This window comes from Musa acuminata, chromosome BXJ3-8 (assembly GCF_036884655.1).
Source record: "Musa acuminata AAA Group cultivar baxijiao chromosome BXJ3-8, Cavendish_Baxijiao_AAA, whole genome shotgun sequence".
In the NCBI taxonomy this organism is placed as follows: domain Eukaryota; kingdom Viridiplantae; phylum Streptophyta; class Magnoliopsida; order Zingiberales; family Musaceae; genus Musa; species Musa acuminata.
Genome location: NC_088356.1, coordinates 2,170,108 through 2,188,891, shown reverse-complemented (window position 1 = coordinate 2,188,891; position 18,784 = coordinate 2,170,108). Strand labels below are relative to the sequence as shown.

At 37.3% G+C, this 18,784-nt stretch overlaps 2 protein-coding genes across 6 annotated transcripts; both read left to right on the top strand.

The window, feature by feature from the left end:
• Window positions 1–1,269: 1,269 nt before the first annotated feature.
• Window positions 1,270–8,276, top strand: LOC103993983 (homeobox-leucine zipper protein HOX32). Its single transcript, XM_009414233.3, has 18 exons — window positions 1,270–1,732; window positions 2,915–3,074; window positions 3,549–3,664; window positions 3,748–3,838; window positions 3,912–4,007; window positions 4,119–4,232; window positions 4,323–4,406; window positions 4,589–4,744; window positions 4,831–4,905; window positions 4,979–5,085; window positions 5,190–5,382; window positions 5,487–5,678; window positions 5,775–5,852; window positions 6,087–6,221; window positions 6,592–6,920; window positions 7,418–7,523; window positions 7,679–7,828; window positions 7,937–8,276. Exons 1-18 carry the CDS (start codon window positions 1,515–1,517, stop codon window positions 8,081–8,083), a joined length of 2,547 nt encoding a protein of 848 aa, XP_009412508.1. The 5' UTR covers window positions 1,270–1,514; the 3' UTR covers window positions 8,084–8,276.
• Window positions 8,277–8,898: 622 nt separating this feature from the next.
• LOC135644613 (uncharacterized) lies at window positions 8,899–17,806 on the top strand. Of its 5 annotated transcripts, XM_065162346.1 has the most exons (10): window positions 9,028–9,167; window positions 9,361–12,023; window positions 12,310–12,381; window positions 12,901–12,990; window positions 14,470–14,512; window positions 15,764–15,870; window positions 16,520–16,615; window positions 16,983–17,173; window positions 17,265–17,334; window positions 17,479–17,806. In XM_065162346.1, the coding sequence occupies exons 2-10, from the start codon at window positions 12,012–12,014 to the stop codon at window positions 17,587–17,589; spliced, it is 792 nt and encodes a 263-aa protein (XP_065018418.1). In that variant the 5' UTR covers window positions 9,028–9,167; window positions 9,361–12,011; the 3' UTR covers window positions 17,590–17,806. The 5 variants fall into 5 exon arrangements, with proteins under 5 accessions (XP_065018417.1, XP_065018419.1, XP_065018420.1 ...); XM_065162345.1 differs by lacking the exon at window positions 9,361–12,023 and having other exon boundaries at window positions 8,899–9,167; XM_065162349.1 differs by lacking the exon at window positions 12,901–12,990.
• The last annotated feature ends 978 nt before the right edge of the window (window positions 17,807–18,784 follow it).

The following is an 18,784-nucleotide window of genomic DNA, read 5'->3' as shown; positions in this document are numbered from 1 at the left end:
ACTTCATTGGACTTTTACTGATCTATGAAGGTAGCTGAGACATCTTATGTGAACTTTACAGAACTGAAGCTGAGGTTATAAGGTTTCATGACATTGAATTCTTCTGTTGGAATATTACTTTTGAATATACTGTTTGGAGTTTCTTTCTCAAAATAAAAAGATACTCTTTATAGGATCACTTACTGTTCATGTGTTAGTTTGTAGATTAAGTAGAACTAAGAGCTTTTAGACAGAAAGAACTATGAAGAACAGAACTGACCTTAGAAACAACTCCACTTATTATTAGTGGAGTTGATGTTGTTTTCATCTTCTGCTTCTTGGAGTTGAGACAAAAGATTTAACATGTTGTTTACATGTGTAGTACAAAGTTCAATGCAGTGACAGTGTCAGAACTCACTGCTGGTTCATCATTAGATTCTCCCATGGATAAACATGATTAATCCTTGAACATAAAATGGCATGGAATTTAGTACTGTATCTAGTACTGCTGTATATATGAACATATACATCTTTTGGAAAAACATTTTCTCACATCCATTGATTTCCTAAAAATAAAAATAAAAAGAAAAGCATTTCCTAGGATCCATTTGCTTATTTATTTGTTTTGGGATCCAACAATAATAAAATTAAAGACAAAAAAAGATTTAAGAAAATATTACTTAAAAATAATAAACATTGAAATTTTATCAATTCAATTGGAAAAATATTTTCTTGAACAAAAAACTGAAACAATATTAATCCACCACACATTATGATTTTCTTTTAAAAATATTTTTCTGAAGTGGACTGTAATGCCAAACCAACTTTTTTAGTATTAGAATCATTCAAGAAAATAAATAATAAAAAAATCCCACCATGTTATTATTAAGAAAAACCAAAGTTGCATACATCTCCTTGACACAAAATTTATATAAAAGTTTCTACTAAAACAAACACCTTTAGATAAAAACTGTGAAACTTAATTTAAATAAAGCTATGCCTCTATCCAATTAAAGAAGAAGAGAGTGATTTCATAGATATTAAGAATGTACATAAAAGATTAGGCTAATATTGTGATAAGGACCTATATGTAAAAATTAATACTTTAGGGTCTTATATGAAATTATACTTTATCTACGAATGACAATTATCAATTTATTTAGGGGTTTAAATGAAAAAGAAAATAGCTGAGAGAGAGAGAGAGAGACAGAGAGAGGTGACAGTGACGGCTTAATGAAGAGAAAGAGACCACAATGTGTGTCCTCTTACTAATGGCCGCTTCGAGAGGGAGTAGAAGGGGCAGAAGCGTTGCTTAGGGTTACGCCGATCCTTCTACGACGTGTTGCTATCGGCGGGGGGTCGCGAGGGCTTGAGGCTTGTGATGCGAGGGGACGGGGGTGCTTCCCCTTACCACTGTCGAGCCGGAAGAAGAGGGAGCGCGACGGGTGCTAGGGTTTGCGTTCTCTCGAGGAGGGTTAGATTGGGATACTCTGTCTAAGGTTCTTTCCTTTTTCTTTTGGGGTGGGGAGACGGCGATGATTGTGTCAGGGAAGGAGGCGGGGAAGGGGCAGAAGCTGGCTATGGACGCGGGGAAGTACGTGCGGTACACGCCCGAGCAGGTGGAGGCGCTCGAGAGGGTGTATAATGAGTGCCCGAAGCCCAGCTCGCTGAAGCGGCAACAGCTGATCAGGGAGTGCCCTATTCTGTCCAACATCGACCCGAAGCAGATCAAGGTTTGGTTCCAGAATCGCAGGTAACTAATCGGAAAGCCTTGCTAGCAAAATTTAAAAAAAAACAAAGGAATAAAAATAGATTTTGGTGGGGGAAAATGATTTTATTTGTTCTTCTCAAATTCTGATTGGATTTGGTGCCGTTTGGTTTGGGAGGTGATTTTTCCCTCTCCTTTTGAATTCTGAGTTGTGGTTGGACAAATTTTGTGTGGTGCTAGATTTTACTTTGAAATACATGTTTCTGCTTCCTTTCTTCTTTGACTCTTATGGAAATATTAAATCAAGGGGGAACAGGTTAGAAAGTTGGGATCTTCTGGATATCTAGATTGGTTTCAAATTTATTTCCTCCTTATTTTGTTATTCGAGCTGTTCTAGCTCTCAGTTTATTTGGCTGCAGACTCACTTTTGTGCTCTGTTCAATTTACTAGATTTGTGTGCTCTCATATTCTTGCCTGGAAGTTATGCTACTGAGGCTTCTTAGTAGCAGAGCTTGGACGTCATGAATATGGTTTATTTCCGCTGTCATTGTTTTTTTCTTGTTATGGTGAATATATGTTTCCATATGCTGTTTTTGTTAGTCATGCTGTATGAAGATCTGTGGGTTTCATGACCTTTTGCCTGGTCTTCTGCAGTAGTAAACATAAACCAAATACATCTGGCAGTTCTTTCTAGGATTGTGTTTGGTGTTTTGAATAACATTTCTATCTTATTTCTGTCATGATCTTTTAGGTCTTGTCTTTCATTCGAGCAAACAAAAAACTATGGTGATCATCAAGAAGATAAGGTTGATTACTGCATAATGGATCTTTTACATGTGTTTTCTCAATTTCATTGCTTGGAACTTATTTTAGGACAATGGTATCGACGCTCCAAAATAAGGGTGGTTGATCTACTATTGACTTTTAGGTATTTCTCGGTGTTTATCAATATTCACCACAGTCACTGAGCTGAAATGTAATCCTCTTTCCATGAAAAGCCTAGACTTGGTGGGATTGCTTGAAATGAATAATAGACCGGAACCAACTATATTATGAGAAAATGGTTTGAAATGTAACCTTGCTGAGGGTTTTTGTCAGCTTCCCTGTTAGCTTGCATCTGATTTATTTTTGCTTCCTGAACCCACTTAATGATACCAATAATGATGCATTGCATGTCATTTTTGCTATATATCTTGTTCTGGGCTTACTCTATGTCATTTTCTATAGATGTCGTGAGAAACAAAAGAAAGAGGCATGCCGACTCCAAGCAGTTAACAGGAAGTTGACTGCCATGAACAAATTATTGATGGAGGAGAATGACCGACTGCAGAAGCAGGTGTCTCAACTTGTTTGTGAAAATGGCTATATGCGCCAGCAGCTTCACAATGTACGAGTGACTTCTTGGAATCTCTATGATGATGATTGCACTTTTCTTGAATCACCTATTGAAACCTTTTCTTTCTTTTTTGGTTTGCTTCTGTTCTAAGCTTCTGATTGCATTTTTATTTAATAGCATTACCTTACTTTGTTTTGCTGGTAGATACTGGTTTTGTTTTGAAATTGTCAACTCCATGATGTGCCTGAAGGTTACACTTGTTTTGGTTTTTGAACAAGATTTGCTTTAAGTTACAATAGTATGTTTTGATAGTTTTTATGATTTGCTGTGTCTACAAGTGTTGGTTCAGTGTTATATTTTTATCTACTCATTTTCATTGATGCTGGTGGGGAACAAAAAAGTTATCATTGAATGTCTTGTTCTAATGTTTAGAAACCTATTTAACATTATTTATGTTGTCAAAAGTCCTCATCTATTTCATAAATGTCCATATTACTCTTAACTTGGTTTGTTGGAAATGTGCAGGCATCTGTAGCAACTACAGATACCAGTTGTGAGTCTGTAGTGACAAGTGGTCAGCACCACCACCAACAAAATCCAACCCCTCAATGCCCGCAAAAGGATCCTAACAACCCAGCTGGGTAACAGAACGTTGGGGTTGTTCATTTATTGCAGTAATCTCTTTCTTGTTTTGCCTCTAAATGTATTTAGTTTACTGGAGTAGACTGCTTGCAATTGCGGAGGAGACCTTGGCAGAGTTCCTCTCAAAGGCTACTGGAACTGCTGTTGAATGGGTTCAGATGGTTGGAATGAAGGTGATATTCAAAGCATATCTCAGTTACATATTCTGAATTCAACCGGTTCATTCATTTATGCTTTTCATTGTAGCCTGGTCCGGATTCCATTGGAATCATTGCTGTTTCCCGCAATTGTAGTGGAGTAGCAGCTCGAGCCTGTGGTCTTGTGAATCTAGAACCCACAAAGGTAAGCCAATGTACTTTCTCTGTGGTTCTAGATATGTCTTCATCCACAATGAGTTGATGTTAAAGATTCTTGCTTATTCTTATATTTTTCTCAACATGCTGTTCTTTCTAGGTTGCAGAGATTCTAAAAGATCGTCTATCTTGGTATCATGATTGCCGATGCCTTGATGTGCTTACAGTAATTCCTACTGGAAATGGAGGAAATATTGAACTATTATACATGCAGGTCTGTTCCTGTTGTCTTAGCAGCAATATGTAGGAATCACAATTTCTCTTTTCTTTTTTTGTATATTGACTGTTTGTAATCTGTTTGTAGACATATGCACCTACTACTTTGGCATCAGCACGTGACTTTTGGATTCTCAGATACACTACATGTCTCGAAGATGGCAGTCTTGTGGTATGAATCCTGTGTCATTGACAGAATAGCAGCATTTAGTTTTTAGCAGGCATGAAAGTTTTTTTTTTTATGGTTTATATGCACACCCGTGGTCTGTTAGATATCGTACTTCAATTGTCTTAACATTTTATCTTATAAATGATTTGACCATGCAAGTCATGTTTTAGAGATTTTCCTTGTAGATCTGTGAAAGATCGCTGACTCCATCAACTGGTGGTCCTGTTGGGCCAGCTGCTTCAGATTTTGTTAGAGCCACGATGCTTCCCAGTGGCTATCTTATTCGTCCATGTGAGGGAGGTGGTTCAATGATGCACATTGTTGATCATGTTGATTTGGATGTATGTTTCATGGCCTTAGATCTACATACTTATTAAGTTCTGTTGGTTGATCTTATGGAATTACTTAATTCTTTAATATGCTGAAGGTTTGGAGTGTGCCTGAGGTTATCAGACCGTTGTATGAATCACCCGAAATTTTAGCACAGAAAATGACTCTTGCTGTAAGTCTTATTTTGTCATCAAGCATTATAGACTTTATTTAACAATTCTCAAATGTGAACTTATCTTTTATAGGCATTACGACACATAAGGCAAATTTCACAAGAAGCCAGTGGTGAAATTGCTTATGTTGGTCGACACCAACCTGCTGTATTGAGGAATTTTATTCGGCGATTGAGCAGGTCACAGATTCTTTGTTATTATCCTATGCTGACTGAGCATCAGTTTTTATTACAAAAGCAATGCCTTTCATGCTTCTGTTGTTAAATATCGTGGCTGATCACAGAGGCTTCAATGATGCTGTAAATGGTTTTGCCGATGATGGTTGGTCACTGATGGGCAGCGACGGTGTTGAGGATGTGACTATTGCCATAAATTCATCACCGAACAAATTTCACAGATCTCACTTTAATTCTTCAACAGCGTTTTCTGGCATTGGTTGTGGAATCTTATGTGCAAAAGCATCAATGTTGCTGCAGGTACGGCCTGTCCTATTTATGACATCTGTTTCTTTTCGAACTTGTTTCCTTGTGCCTTCTGAGTTTTGGAGTTGCAAGTAACACCTGTCGTTCTCATGATATAGAATGTGCCACCTGCTTTACTGGTTTGCTTTTTGAGGGAACATCGTTCTGAATGGGCTGATTTTGGCGTTGATGCTTATTCTGCTTCATCACTGAGAGCTAGCCCATATGCAGTTCCTGGTGTGAGATCTGGCAGTAACTTTGTAGGCAATCAGATTATACTTCCTCTTGCTCATACAACTGAACATGAAGAGGTAATTCTTCTTCTTCCAGCAAAGAACAATGTGTTCACCTTTCTATGGTTTTGTTAACCTGATTGTATGGAGTATTTATGCTGTTCTGGAGCGTAGACCTTGGAGGTGGTGAGGATTGTAGACCATGGGTTTAACCAAGATGATGTATTATCTAGAAACATCCACTTGCTACAGGTTTGTCTTTCACAACATGAAGCTAGGGCCTGTTCGATATTACTTCCATTTTGTGCTTGTTACTTACATCAACACTAAGCAAATAGCTTGTCTTTTGGCGGTGCTTCTGTTTTTTAATTTAAATAAAACAAAAAAGAATTAATAAAAGCAACATACTTCAAATTTATCTGATACTTGTTAGGTACTAATTTTCTTGGGCATGTCTCAACTTACTACTGTGTTTCTCAATGGCAGCTTTGTCGCGGCGTTGACGAAAATGCAGCAGGTGCTTGTGCACAGCTTGTTTTTGCACCTATTGATGAATCTTTTGCAGATGATACCCCTCTTCTAACCTCAGGTTTTCGCATAATACCGTTAGATTCCAGACCGGTATGGTTACCATAACTTCTGTTGTTTTTGAACTATTTATTCTGTAAGACTATATTTACGAGCCTCTACTTGACCATTTGTTCTGATCAAATCCAGCATGCAAACTTTTATTTGCTGTTGAGGTTGTTGTCCATTTGTGATATCATTTACATTATCTAACTTTGACCCTTCCTGGTCCTCGCATTGGCGGGAGACTCATGCACACCTTTTTCTATGGTTCAGTCCCAGGACAGGAAGCTGCTAGTTACCGAGTAGGATTAGCTCATAGTCATTAATTGTAGATCATTCCTACAGGAAGAACCTAATGAGTATGCCAAGCTGTATGGTTCATCTTTGGCTGCATAAAGTTAGGTTACATATTTTGCTGCAGGATGGTCCAAAAGCTACTCGAACCCTTGATTTGGCATCCACACTTGAGGTTGGTTCTGGAGCTGCAGCACACACTGCAAATAAGACTACTTGTAGTGCATTCAACTCAAGATCAGTTATGACTGTAGCATTCCAGTTTACATATGAGAATCACCTCCGGGAAAATGTGGCTGCAATGGCACGACAGTATGTTCGAAGTGTGGTGACATCAGTTCAGAGAGTTGCTATGGCAATTGCACCTTCACGACTGGGTTCTCATATTGGGGCCAAACAGCCACTTGGTTCACCTGAAGCCCACACACTGGCACAATGGATTTTTCGAAGTTACAGGTACTTTTTGGTGACATAATGTATTTGATTGTGTTCCTCTGTACACTGTATGCAGATTGATGTTTGTTTTTGTCTATAAGTCTTGTAATCAAATTGTTAAACAAATAATGCACATATTCAATATTATTATAGTCTGAATGTTTCTTCTTGTTATCTATTTCTCGTGGAATGATTTTTCATTCAACGCCTTTACAAGCAAGCTACATAGTAAATATGAAATCAGAAATTGTTGATAAATGCCTTCGATTGCCTTTGAACTTTACAAGCAATCTACTCCATCTGTCACTCAAGCTTTAGGAATTTGTAGGTGTGGATCATCTGTTGTTTTTTAGGTGTGTTGTTTTAATTACAAAATGCTTTTCTTTTGTTTATTACATGCCTTTCCTTTTAAGTTAGTTTAGCTAATCATATAGCTTTTTACTTTACTAGGGAAGTATGGTCTGTCCTATTAATCTGATTAGGATTACTATTAACAACCTGATAAAATAAAAATTCAGATTCCATATTGGGGTGGATCTCTTTCAAGCAGACTCCCATACGAGTGAATCATTGCTGAAGAATCTGTGGCACCATTCAGATGCAATCGTGTGCTATGCTTTAAAGGCAAGTCGACTCTTCTGTGTATCTTCAGACCCCTTGTTACACTTTTCCTGAAATATTTAAATCTACAAATGTTCTAATCTCGAAGCTCATTTTAGTCAATGTTTTTTTTTTTTTTTTTTCTGTTTCCTGATTAAAATGCATTGATCCTTTTGTAGGTTCCTTCTATTTTTAACTTTGCCAACCAAGCAGGTCTCGACATGCTAGAAACAACTCATGTAGCTCTGCAGGATATAACGCTGGAGAAGATTCTTGATGACAGCAGCAGGAAGGTGCTTAATGCAGAGTTTCCCAAGATCATGCAACAGGTGGGTATAAGAGAGGAATCTTTGTATCGCTTTGTTATCAGTTCCTTTATAAGACTATGTACACCTTTATTACTCTAAGACTTGTTTCACCCCTTCCGCAACTTTTAGGGCTTTGCTTATCTTCCTGCCGGCATCTGCTCGTCGAGCATGGGGAGGCCGATATCTTATGAACAAGTGGTAGCATGGAAGGTCTTAAATGATGTGGACTCACCCCATTGTCTTGCTTTCATGTTTGTAAATTGGTCTTTTGTTTGAGAAACCTGCGTAGTCCAGGTCTGAAGAAGCATCTGTGTCTGGATGAAACTACAAGCATCTCCTTATATTATGTCTTGGTTTCCAGTTTACCATCCATGGAAAGTCTGGACATTCTTCTCAGGCCTACTTCCCTTTGTGTTCTAACACTACCTTCCACAAAGTTAGATGCTGTTTGGACTTGTTTGCTTTTCTATCTCCGTCTCCCATTTTAAAGCTAACACTACAAAGGTGAATATATCCCTGAATTATTAGTGGGGGTTTCTTGCATTAAGCCAAAATTTTCTCTTGTTCTATTGGAATGATCCATTATAGGCACTATGGTTTGGATAAGTGTTAGTGCTACTGGTCACTGTCTAACTTTTTGGTTTATCCTCAATAATACTGATGTAACTTTTGTTGTATGTTGCTGTTATCCCTAAATATTAACTTGCAAACATTGAATCCCTAAGAAATTGTTGTGACTGATGTAATAATTATACATTATAATAATTCATTAACACTTATTTTGTGTCTTTTGAAAAAACAAATTATATATATATTTATATATATAATACACGAAATAAATAAAATGCTCATATAGCATTCTAACTACTAAAATTTCTTCTCGGAATGTTGCTATTATTATTGTTAGGTAATAGGGAAACATAATCTCTCTTAATCTTAATCAAGTTAACTTACAAAAATATAATAAGAGATTAAATAAAATTAAAAAATAGTTTCATGGAAATATTATAAGTTACAACACAATATATATACGTACAAATATACATATTTATATATACACACATATATATATGACAAACCGCAAGGCTTCGGACACGTCGCGACTTCCTTTCTCTCCTCCTCTCTCTCCTCCGGTGTCCTCTTCTGTTCGGGTCACGGCTTGGGAAGACTGACGAACCTTCTCCCCTCTCTCTCCAGAAGCGGCGGTTTCTTAGGAGGAGGTACGGATTCCCCCTCTCCGGTCGCCCCCGCCGCTGCCGGCCAGCCCGTCACGGGCCGGAAGATGGCGTCGGTGGAGCAGCTCGTGTTGGACCTCTGCGATCCAGAGCTCAGAGAGCAAGCCCTCTTCGATCTGTCCAAGGTCGCGCTCCCTCCGACCCCTCTATCCCTGTTTTCCGTCTCGTCTTCCTCGAACGCCTGTTTCTTCGATTACTGTAGGTCAAAATATACCTGGAAAAAGCTGTTCTGTTTTAGTTCTCACAGTTAGCAAAAAATTTTGAAGGGAAGAATTGTTTGGGGGTTTGATAGGTAAACGCTGTTCCTTTTCTTGTTAGTGGGAAAGGTGAAAGATTCTTTGACGAGGAGTAACTTGCATAAGAGTCACAGACGTTCGAATCATCATCGCCTTCACTTAAAAGGATGCTTCAGGGGATGAAACGAAGCACGAAAACTTTTTTTAATTTCTCTCCTATTTACTAGAAAGGAAAAGGTAAAGTTAGGAAGATGAGGCTGCCTATGACGGAAGTAAACTGAAGGGCACGTTTGAAAGAAAGAACTTCAACGGAGGGAAGTGTTTAAAATTTTCCACTTCAGAACCACTTCGAGGCCAAGTTTCAACCCTTTTTTTGGTAGATAACTAGCTTATCTATATTTATAATCTTAGGGTTTCTTGAGATCATTCACCTTAAGTTACCATCCGTCATTGTTGCTTCACTTGAAATAATTTTGTAATGAAGCCCATGTGTACATGCCCCTACTAACAAATTTTCTCAAGCTACAGTTAAGGTTTGCAGTTTCTTGCAAGTATGTAGATATGTTTTTTAGCAGAAGCTTGACGAATGTTATTGTGTTAGCTACTAATCTTAAAAAAGTCTGCCCTGTGTTGAAACTCATCTTTTTTGCATGCTTATTAGATCAGATCGCTCTAGGATCTTATGCTTTCCACTTTGTTCTTATAAAACCCATATAATCTTGGATCTTCCATGTATAATTTGGCTAGCTTTCTTTTTTAATGTTTAATTTGGAAGCAAATTTTTTGGAAATAAATTAAATTTGTGAGATGAGCTCAGGATAGGATTGACAGCCACATTTAAGGTTGTTGCTTTTCAGCCGTATGGATCTTTTTTCATGACTTGTGACTTTCTAGATTGTAGAAGGGCCATGTCCTTATTTAACTAAGTTCCTCTGATTTTTATCCTCTTTCTAGAACCTTGTATCTCTTGTGCAGTGTATTTACTTCTTTTGAATTTTGACATATGAAACATCTTAGCGCAATCTTGCATTATTTTCTTATTGATGGTGCTGTCCCAACTTACCACAAATGCATCTACTTTTTCTTTTGAGAATAACCACAAAAATGACTCTTTTCTTTGTTCACTATATTATCATCCATCTATCTCTAACATTTAATATCAGCGACACTTATTTCTGTAAATGCCTTTTGTAATTACCCATCAGTTTGACTATAAATTTCAATTAATCTTATGACTGAAAAGGTTTTTGGTATGCAAGGTTGTTGATTGTGTTGTTATATACTGAGTCTTTGATTTCCAGGTAATCACAAGACCTTGAGGTTAGTAAATTCTAAGCTCAAGTGTCTAGTGTTTCAAACTCAATACTTGTGGGATTTTTCTCATCCATCTTATTAGTATGCTACAATTGCCATTTCTGCTTATCCTGTATGCTACAACAATTGCCATTTCTGGCAACCAGGAGTTCTTCTGAGGAGATAGTCTCTTTAATCCTCTCTATACACTCATACATGCAGGGACATGCGCGCACACACCTGAAACTTCTCATATGTGGATAGACACTCACACATGCACCGTTTGAAGCACAAACACACATATATATTCATGCACAGGCATTCCTTTTCTCCCATTAATTTTGTTTCCTCCTTTGAGAAGTATAAGAAGAATAATAAATGGATGAAACCTTAAATCCTGCCAAAATTGTACTTGTTCTTTTAAGTTTTATCTATATGATTCTTTACTAATTTGGAAGGAGAATTGTTAGAAAAATTGATTACAAAAGAAATTTAGGGGGGAAGATAGACATCTTCTCCAAATAAATCTCTCAACTATTTGTTAAGTTTATAGCCCCTATGAATTAAACTTATGCTGCTATATTCATTAACTAATGCAAAAAAGAAAGTAGATACCAACAATGCATTTCATAATTGGAAAGAAATTCTACTTAAAAAGGCTTCTTGGACAGGCTATATTATTTCTGGAAATATGATAATTTGATTTCTTCCACTGATTAGGAAAGATTTTTGTGTTACTTATTCCTTTTTAGGTTAGGAAATCTTGAGAAAGTTTTAGTAATCATGATGATGTTTTATTCTTGAAGGATTTCCTAAAGCGATTAGCAAATAGGTAATTAGAATACTTTAGTTACTCTAATTAAAGGTCATAGATTAAGAAAGATCAAATGGTTCAAGCCCAATAGAAATTGAAATTAGGTGGTAGTTCCAATAAAACTAGGACTATCTTGCAAGGTTTGCCATTGTGGGTATTGGACTCGTCTCGGAGAATTGTCAGGTCAGTATGTACTGGTTTGTATGAGTGTATCGATACATGGTACACCAATAAGTGTAGTATTTTGCAGAGGAAGAAAAAGGAGAAGAGGAAGGGACAATGGAGGAAGGAGGAAGAAAGAGGGAAGAAGAGGAAGCAGCAGTGGAAGGAGGTAGAGGAAGAGGAAGAAGAGAAGAGACATACTTGAGAAGTGATTAGGGCAAATATTTTGCGGTGGTGGTGTGCAGCGAGGTCATGGCCAATGGAGGTTGCCGCTAGCACCTGCGTGAGAAGCAAAGGCTCCGATCATGGTGAGAACACAGAGGTGAGAAATCGCAGTGAGAAATCATAGGCTCACAACATCGATCGCGGCTGCATGAGAAGTGGAGGCAGCCAGGAAGTGCGATTTAGGGTTTCCTACTTTCCCCTTTATATGGCAGATCGGACTTGTACGTGCTGCCCGTTTCATGCTGGTACAGGTGAAATGACGATCCTTGCTATCATGTTCGCTAAGACTTCCTATATAGAAATATTGGATAGTCTTGTTTGGGAATCAAAGGTCTCGATTACATTGGATAGATATTCCAATTCATTGCTCTTTTGTTGGATTTTGAGGAACTGTTTTAGAATCAGAAACACATGGAAATGAAAGCATGGATGCTTTCTTTTCTTAAAATACTTGATTTAAACCTTCTTGTAACAAGAAAAGCTCTTGTGTTTCGGATCTTCACAAATGAATACATATAGCTTCTCTCTTTCTTGCAGAAAAGGGACATTTTTCAAGATTTGGCTCCATTGTTGTGGTATTCTTGTGGCACTATCACAATGCTCCTTCAGGTGTGTATGTTTTTGATTGTCAGTGTGTTGAAGTGCATAATTTCTTCTATGTTGGTTTAATTTTGATGCTGCATAAAAGTGTTCATCCGAGATGTAATCTAAATCTGATTTATTGTGCTTGCTCACCTCTTGACCTCTTCCTACTATAATTCCATAGAAGGAATGGAGTTTATAATTGCTTCATTGTTTAAGAAAACTATTTTATGGAAACTTACAAGAAGAGATAAAAAATGTGTTTGTCGTAGCAATAGTGATATGGTACAAACTCATTGTGATGGTTTACATATTTATGTAGATCAACATCGCATGAGTGAAGGTAGATGGTTCGATTAAATATGTATGTAAAGTTACTTCTTGCTTCAAGTGCCTACAAATGCCCTTCAACCCCTTATGGACTTGAATAATATGAATGTTTCATTGATAAAATAGATTTGCCTGTGGTAAACCATTCGATTTGGTTTGTGGATATCACTCAAGATTAGATGACTTGTTTATGCTGTATGGTCCCCTCATTGGCAGGAGATTATTTCAATTTATCCTGCTCTTTCACCTCCAACACTGTCACCAGATGTATCAATTCGAGTTTGCAATGCTCTTGCTCTTCTTCAGGTCAATTGCTTGCTTATAAGCTTTTTTTTTAATTTGAAAGTCCTTAGAGAAAACAACTTACTCAGTTATTTTGCGTAGTTTTCTTTGTGTTTTTACGTGATAATCATAAATGTTTATTTGAGTGAGTACTTTGATTGGACATTTGACATGTGTTATGCCCATGACACTGTGGGAGGCATCTATGGACATAAAATCTAATCTGCTCATCAGAATCTCTCCATGTTGTGCTTTGTTTGATGAATATGTGATAGTGATGCATCAAGGAATAAATGTACATACCTTTGGATTTGCTCATGTCTGCTGAAGTACAGCCAATACTGCAAGGGAGAGACAGTGCTACCAATTCTACCTCCCTACCAGAACCCACAATTGAACCAAAGAAGCTTGTTTTGATGGCAGCATATTAAAAGGCTTCACAATAAGATATGGAAAATGATTATCATCAATGACTACTACTTGCTAACCACATTGAGAAACATGGAGCAACGTTTGAAGCCACAATAATTTATTGAAGTAGACATAACTATGAGAATAGTTAAGGTCATTGCGCAATTTGAAATCTCATAGCAAGGACTTCATCAACACAATTCAACTTGACACATCTTTTTTCTGCTTAGATGTTTTAAGTTTAATTAATTTAAGTCTGAAGGTTTTCAATATTTATCTGCACGTAATATCGATCCTGGTATCATGCTGAGGTTACTCCTTTGCAATTTAGGTGACTCGGGCTCGAGTCACGGAAACATCCCTGCATGTAGAGGTAAGATTATATACATTGACCCTCTTTAGACTCCACCACATTGGCAAGAGCCTTGTTTGGTGGTCTGCTCTATTTTACTTCTCTTCCTATGCTATTCTTCCTCCTCGTTTTCTTTTCTCCATGACTGCTTGGATGAACAGTAGGAAAGGCACCCTCAATTGAGCCCTCATGGAGGTGAGTACAGATGAGCTGTTAAATGTAGAGTATGACTTTGTGGGTTAGGGCACTTTATCAACTCTATTGATTTCTTTAAACCTGAATATAATATAAACAGAGTGATTTAGCCAACTAATACTGAAGGAATTGTTCATATTTGAGACATGTTATGCTGCTACTAATTGTGTCCATCTTGAACGTAGTAGATTTAGATGTTACACCAAAAAAAGCACACATAGGACTAGTTCTGGTCAAAGAGTAAATCTTATGGCAGACATTGCACATTCAGAATGATGAGCGACTTAAATCATCTTTCATATATGTCCAAGCAAACATAAAGGTGTGCCTGCCATGGTATTGTGGCATGTATAGTGTTTTTTTTTTGTGCACTGTAGCATCAATGAGGTAGTGTATTCTCTATGAATTTTGACTTGCTAGTTGGTGCGCCTTTTGTTTCTTTAAAAATTGCTTATTGTGATCTTTTAGAAAGAGCTTTTTGCCATGCTACTTTGCTGTCGCTGTGATCTGATTATTTTCATGTTGTCTTTTTATTAATTCTGCAGTGTGTTGCATCACACCCGGATACACAAATTCTTTTCTTAAATGGTAATTGGTGGACTCCTTATTATCTTAAATGAAGCTAATGTTATCGGCACACTGTCAGGTGTTGGTCATGCTTGATTTGTGAACATTGCAGCTCATATGTTGTTTCTGTGCATAGTTAAGTTCCTATAGTCCATATGCCATGCAGAATTTACACCTCTTGGGTTCTTTAGGATTACATGAAGAATTGGTTAAATTTATGAAGCTTTTTTACTGCATGCTTCTGTTTTAGTTTCTCTACAAACTTCCATAAAATTTACGTAGTGATCCTTGACAAACCTGAAATTGCCTCATGGGACTTTTTATTATACTGCATTTTATCCTAGTTTACTCGTAGAACAAATGGGAGTAGATTTTAGACTCTTTTTCCTTTTTCAAGGTTCAGATTATACAGCATTACTTCTATAAAGTTGGTGGTGAACATCTATTCCATACTCTTTCTTGCCTAAGGGTTGTTAAGAGACAATTGGGTGGAAGTCTTGCCTTTGTTCTTCCATTCTTCTTGTTACAATGGGCTTTTATGTCTTATAGTGTTTGCACCACCTTGCTCTCTTGCTGGACTATTCATAGATCCAAGTTAGCTTAGCACCTTCCTTGCTTCATAGTAAGGATTTAACTACAAGTATGTACCAACTACCACATTCGTGCGGGCTGGCGGAGTGGTACAGTAAGCATAGATTGTTGCACTGGCTTGCTGGCACGAGCATCCTCCAGGAAGCAAAGAAAGAAAAAGAGAAGTTGAAAAAAAATAAGGAAAACATAGTCATATATAATAATCATATTATAGCTGTACCAGTAGTGAAGGTCAGTCGTAGCTAGCTTAGCTAAAGACTTTGTCACATCACTGAGGTCCTGGATCAAGATCCGTCTTCACCACTTACCCTTTGCCAAAAAAGAAAAAAATCGGTAGAATGAAAAAAATACTAGCTTCATATATGAGAGCAGCAGCCTATTTCATTATCTCCTTGGTGATATTGCAACTGTCTCACTACTGGTCACCTTGAAAATAGATCTGCTGAACACACATGTTTCTGCAAATTGTAACTGCTATATATCTTACAGTGAAAAGCCTATGTTATATTTCATGTGATACTAGTATACTATCTGAACCTGTTGTTGTGTTACATGTTCTTTAAAACCATTTCTCTTTGTTGATGAAAATTTTCTGATCCCCATATATTGTGTTGTTGTTAATACTTTCAGAATATATCCATTGATGCCTCTTTTTGTATCTTAATTTAATAATTTTTACAGCACATATACCTCTATATCTGTACCCAATTTTAAATACCACAAGCAAAACAAGACCATTTGAGCACTTGCGGCTTGCCAGCTTGGGAGTGATTGGGGCTCTAGTTAAGGTATTTATAAATTGAAATGATTGCTGCTTGTCTCATTCCTATCATCTACTTGTTGATTTTAGTTTGTCGACATTCTTCATGATAATCTCTTTTTCTCTCCATTCCTTCCTGATCCATACAAACCTAACGATTCTCATTAGCATAACTTCTTGTTAACTTCACCATGCCTAGGAATAGAAGTTCTTCTTCTTGGTATATAAACTACATTTTTTTTAAGGCGTGGCTTAGTTGGATTAAGCATGAATGGGGTCTCTGGTAATTACATCACCCACCTCATCAATTTAGGAATACTTGCATATTACAGTAATTTTTAATCAATCTTTGAAGTACATTATAGAAGTTACATAATATCATGACACACAATATATGGGTGAAAATCCTGTCATCTCCTTAGCTGCTAATCCAAATCAATAAGGAAAAGAATAGCTGAAACCACTGCCTTTCTCTTTCTTATGGGATAAGAGCAACTAAATATTGTACAATTCAAGGTACATAGTGCTTCATTTGCACATCTATTTTTCGGTGCTAAGTCGTTTATCTCTGAATTACTCACATAATACTTCAATTTTGATAGTATTTTTTATTCATTGTATTGGCACCTTTAGATTTCAAATAACAAATCATGAGCATGCGTGTGTTACCTATGTAGGTCGATGATCCTGAGGCCATCAGTTTTCTTCTCCAAACTGAAATAATTCCTCTATGTTTACGCACCATGGAGCTGGGCGGTGAACTTTCAAAAACAGTGCGTAATATATCTGTCACTTTTTTTTTCCTTTAATACTGAACAGTTTGTTCTTTCGGCAACGTTAGCATTCTGCAGATTGTCAGGGCTGCCATTTTGATCCTAACCTATTAAACTTGATCTTCTGCTTGTGGGAGGTGCTGTGTATGGCCCAATGTTCTCATCTTTCATAGTATCATCATCATGATGACAGAGGGATGACTCCTTATTCTAGTAAATAAAGTAGAAAAAGTTGTAGGATCAGTCACCATTGACTGACACTAAACCTCATGATGCCTGTTATTGTTGCCAGGGAGAAGGACCAATTAAAATGGGTTCATAGTTCTCTTGTGGGTCATTTACTTTACAAAGATCTCTCTTTTGTTAGGTGGCTACGTTTATTGTTCAGAAGATCTTGTTTGATAATTTGGGGCTTCAACATGTCTGTGCCACCTTTGAGCGGTTCTTTGCTGTTGATGTGATCCTAGCTAATATGGTCGTATCACTTGTGGAGCAACCTTCTACAAGGTTGTTGAAGCATATAATCAGATGTTACCTCAGGCTGTCAGAAAATGGAAGGTCTGTTTTGCCAGTCATTACTGTAGTAAATATATTGATTTCCATCTTCTGTTAGAACCTATTCTTTGTATATTTGCGTCCTCATTTACAGGGCATGTAAAGCTCTCACCAGGGGTCTCCCAGTGATGTTGAAAGATGGAACCTTCAACAGGTGCCTTCGCGTAAGTGCTACTCCATAACCATATCTACCACACATCCCTTTCCACTCATTTTGATGCCAGCAATACTTCAATAAAGTTACAAAGTACTTCCATTAGCTGTTTAGTGATATGAAACATTAACTGTGTCATCTACTTTTATCGTAGGATGACCCAGCAACCCACCAATGGCTTCAACAACTGCTGCGCAATGTGGCTGGAGCAAACCTGGTGTCATCTCTTCGGGCAGGAGGGCTAGATCACATGATGGGAAACTAGCATGGACCTCTCTCCGTCCCCATTCGGGATTGTCGTAGTGGTGTAAGATCTTTCTTTCTATAACCATACCTAATTTATTTCGATCGGCTTGTTTATCATTGTCTTGGAAAATTTATCGATGATGAGCATGCCCAACCTTGTAAATTCACATGAGTGGAAGTCGGAGCCCTTTATGAGCTACCGCATGATTTTAATGGAGAAGCATCATATTCTTGTTTGGTCTGTACTAACATACAAATTTGTTGAAGGCAATCCATCTCATCTTTTGAGCTTGTCAATTTCTATTGTGAACTACTTAATGAAAATTGTGTATTACTACCTCTAAAGGCGCATTACTTTGGTCGAAAACCTATTTCGGCCGCCCAAGTGATTGTCAAAGCAGATCGGTTTTGTGCAATTGTCAAGAAATTAGCTGCATTTCACCAAACACTCAGATTACTTCTCTTCAATGAGCAAATTTTGAAGGATGCAGTGGGGTTGAGGGTTACTTTACTTTGGATCTCCCCAGTGCTGTCATTTTCTTTCTTTTTCTCTTCTAATGTCGACATGTCCACCCACCCAAACCTTCTCTTCTGCCAATAATTCTTCTTCCCCATGTTCTCATGCTCACTCCCACTGACATAGTTTAGATGTTTCCAATGATCCATCATCATGCTGTCTGTGCACATATGGAGATTATTCTACAACAGCTATCAGACTCAACTATTGTATATGCACACATATATATATATAAATTGTTGGATCGACCTTTCACTACTTTTATACAAAGATGGTAAGACATCACATCGAGAAAAGAACAACATTACCATCATTGATTCCCTTGTGATCTCCTTTATACTTCATAAACATATGTCAAGACATCACATCAACAAAAAACACAAAGGACAACAATAATGTCATTCACTCCCCTGCTATCAAAATGTTGACTATGACTTGGATTATCATATAATATAATATGAAAAATTGGTGGTCTATGGAGTGGTATGGTGTTGTATAGTTGTTAGGTCAACTAATGTAGCTTGACATGCACATGATCTGATCAATTTTCATGACAATCCAAACCAATTGCTAAAGTTTTTATTCTTGTGAACTTGATTTCTTTTTTTCCTTTTCCTTACACATCTAACTACAATGTGATATTTTGTGTGGATAGGTGAAGCCAATTAGAAAGCTAAGTTGATTTGTAATCACAATC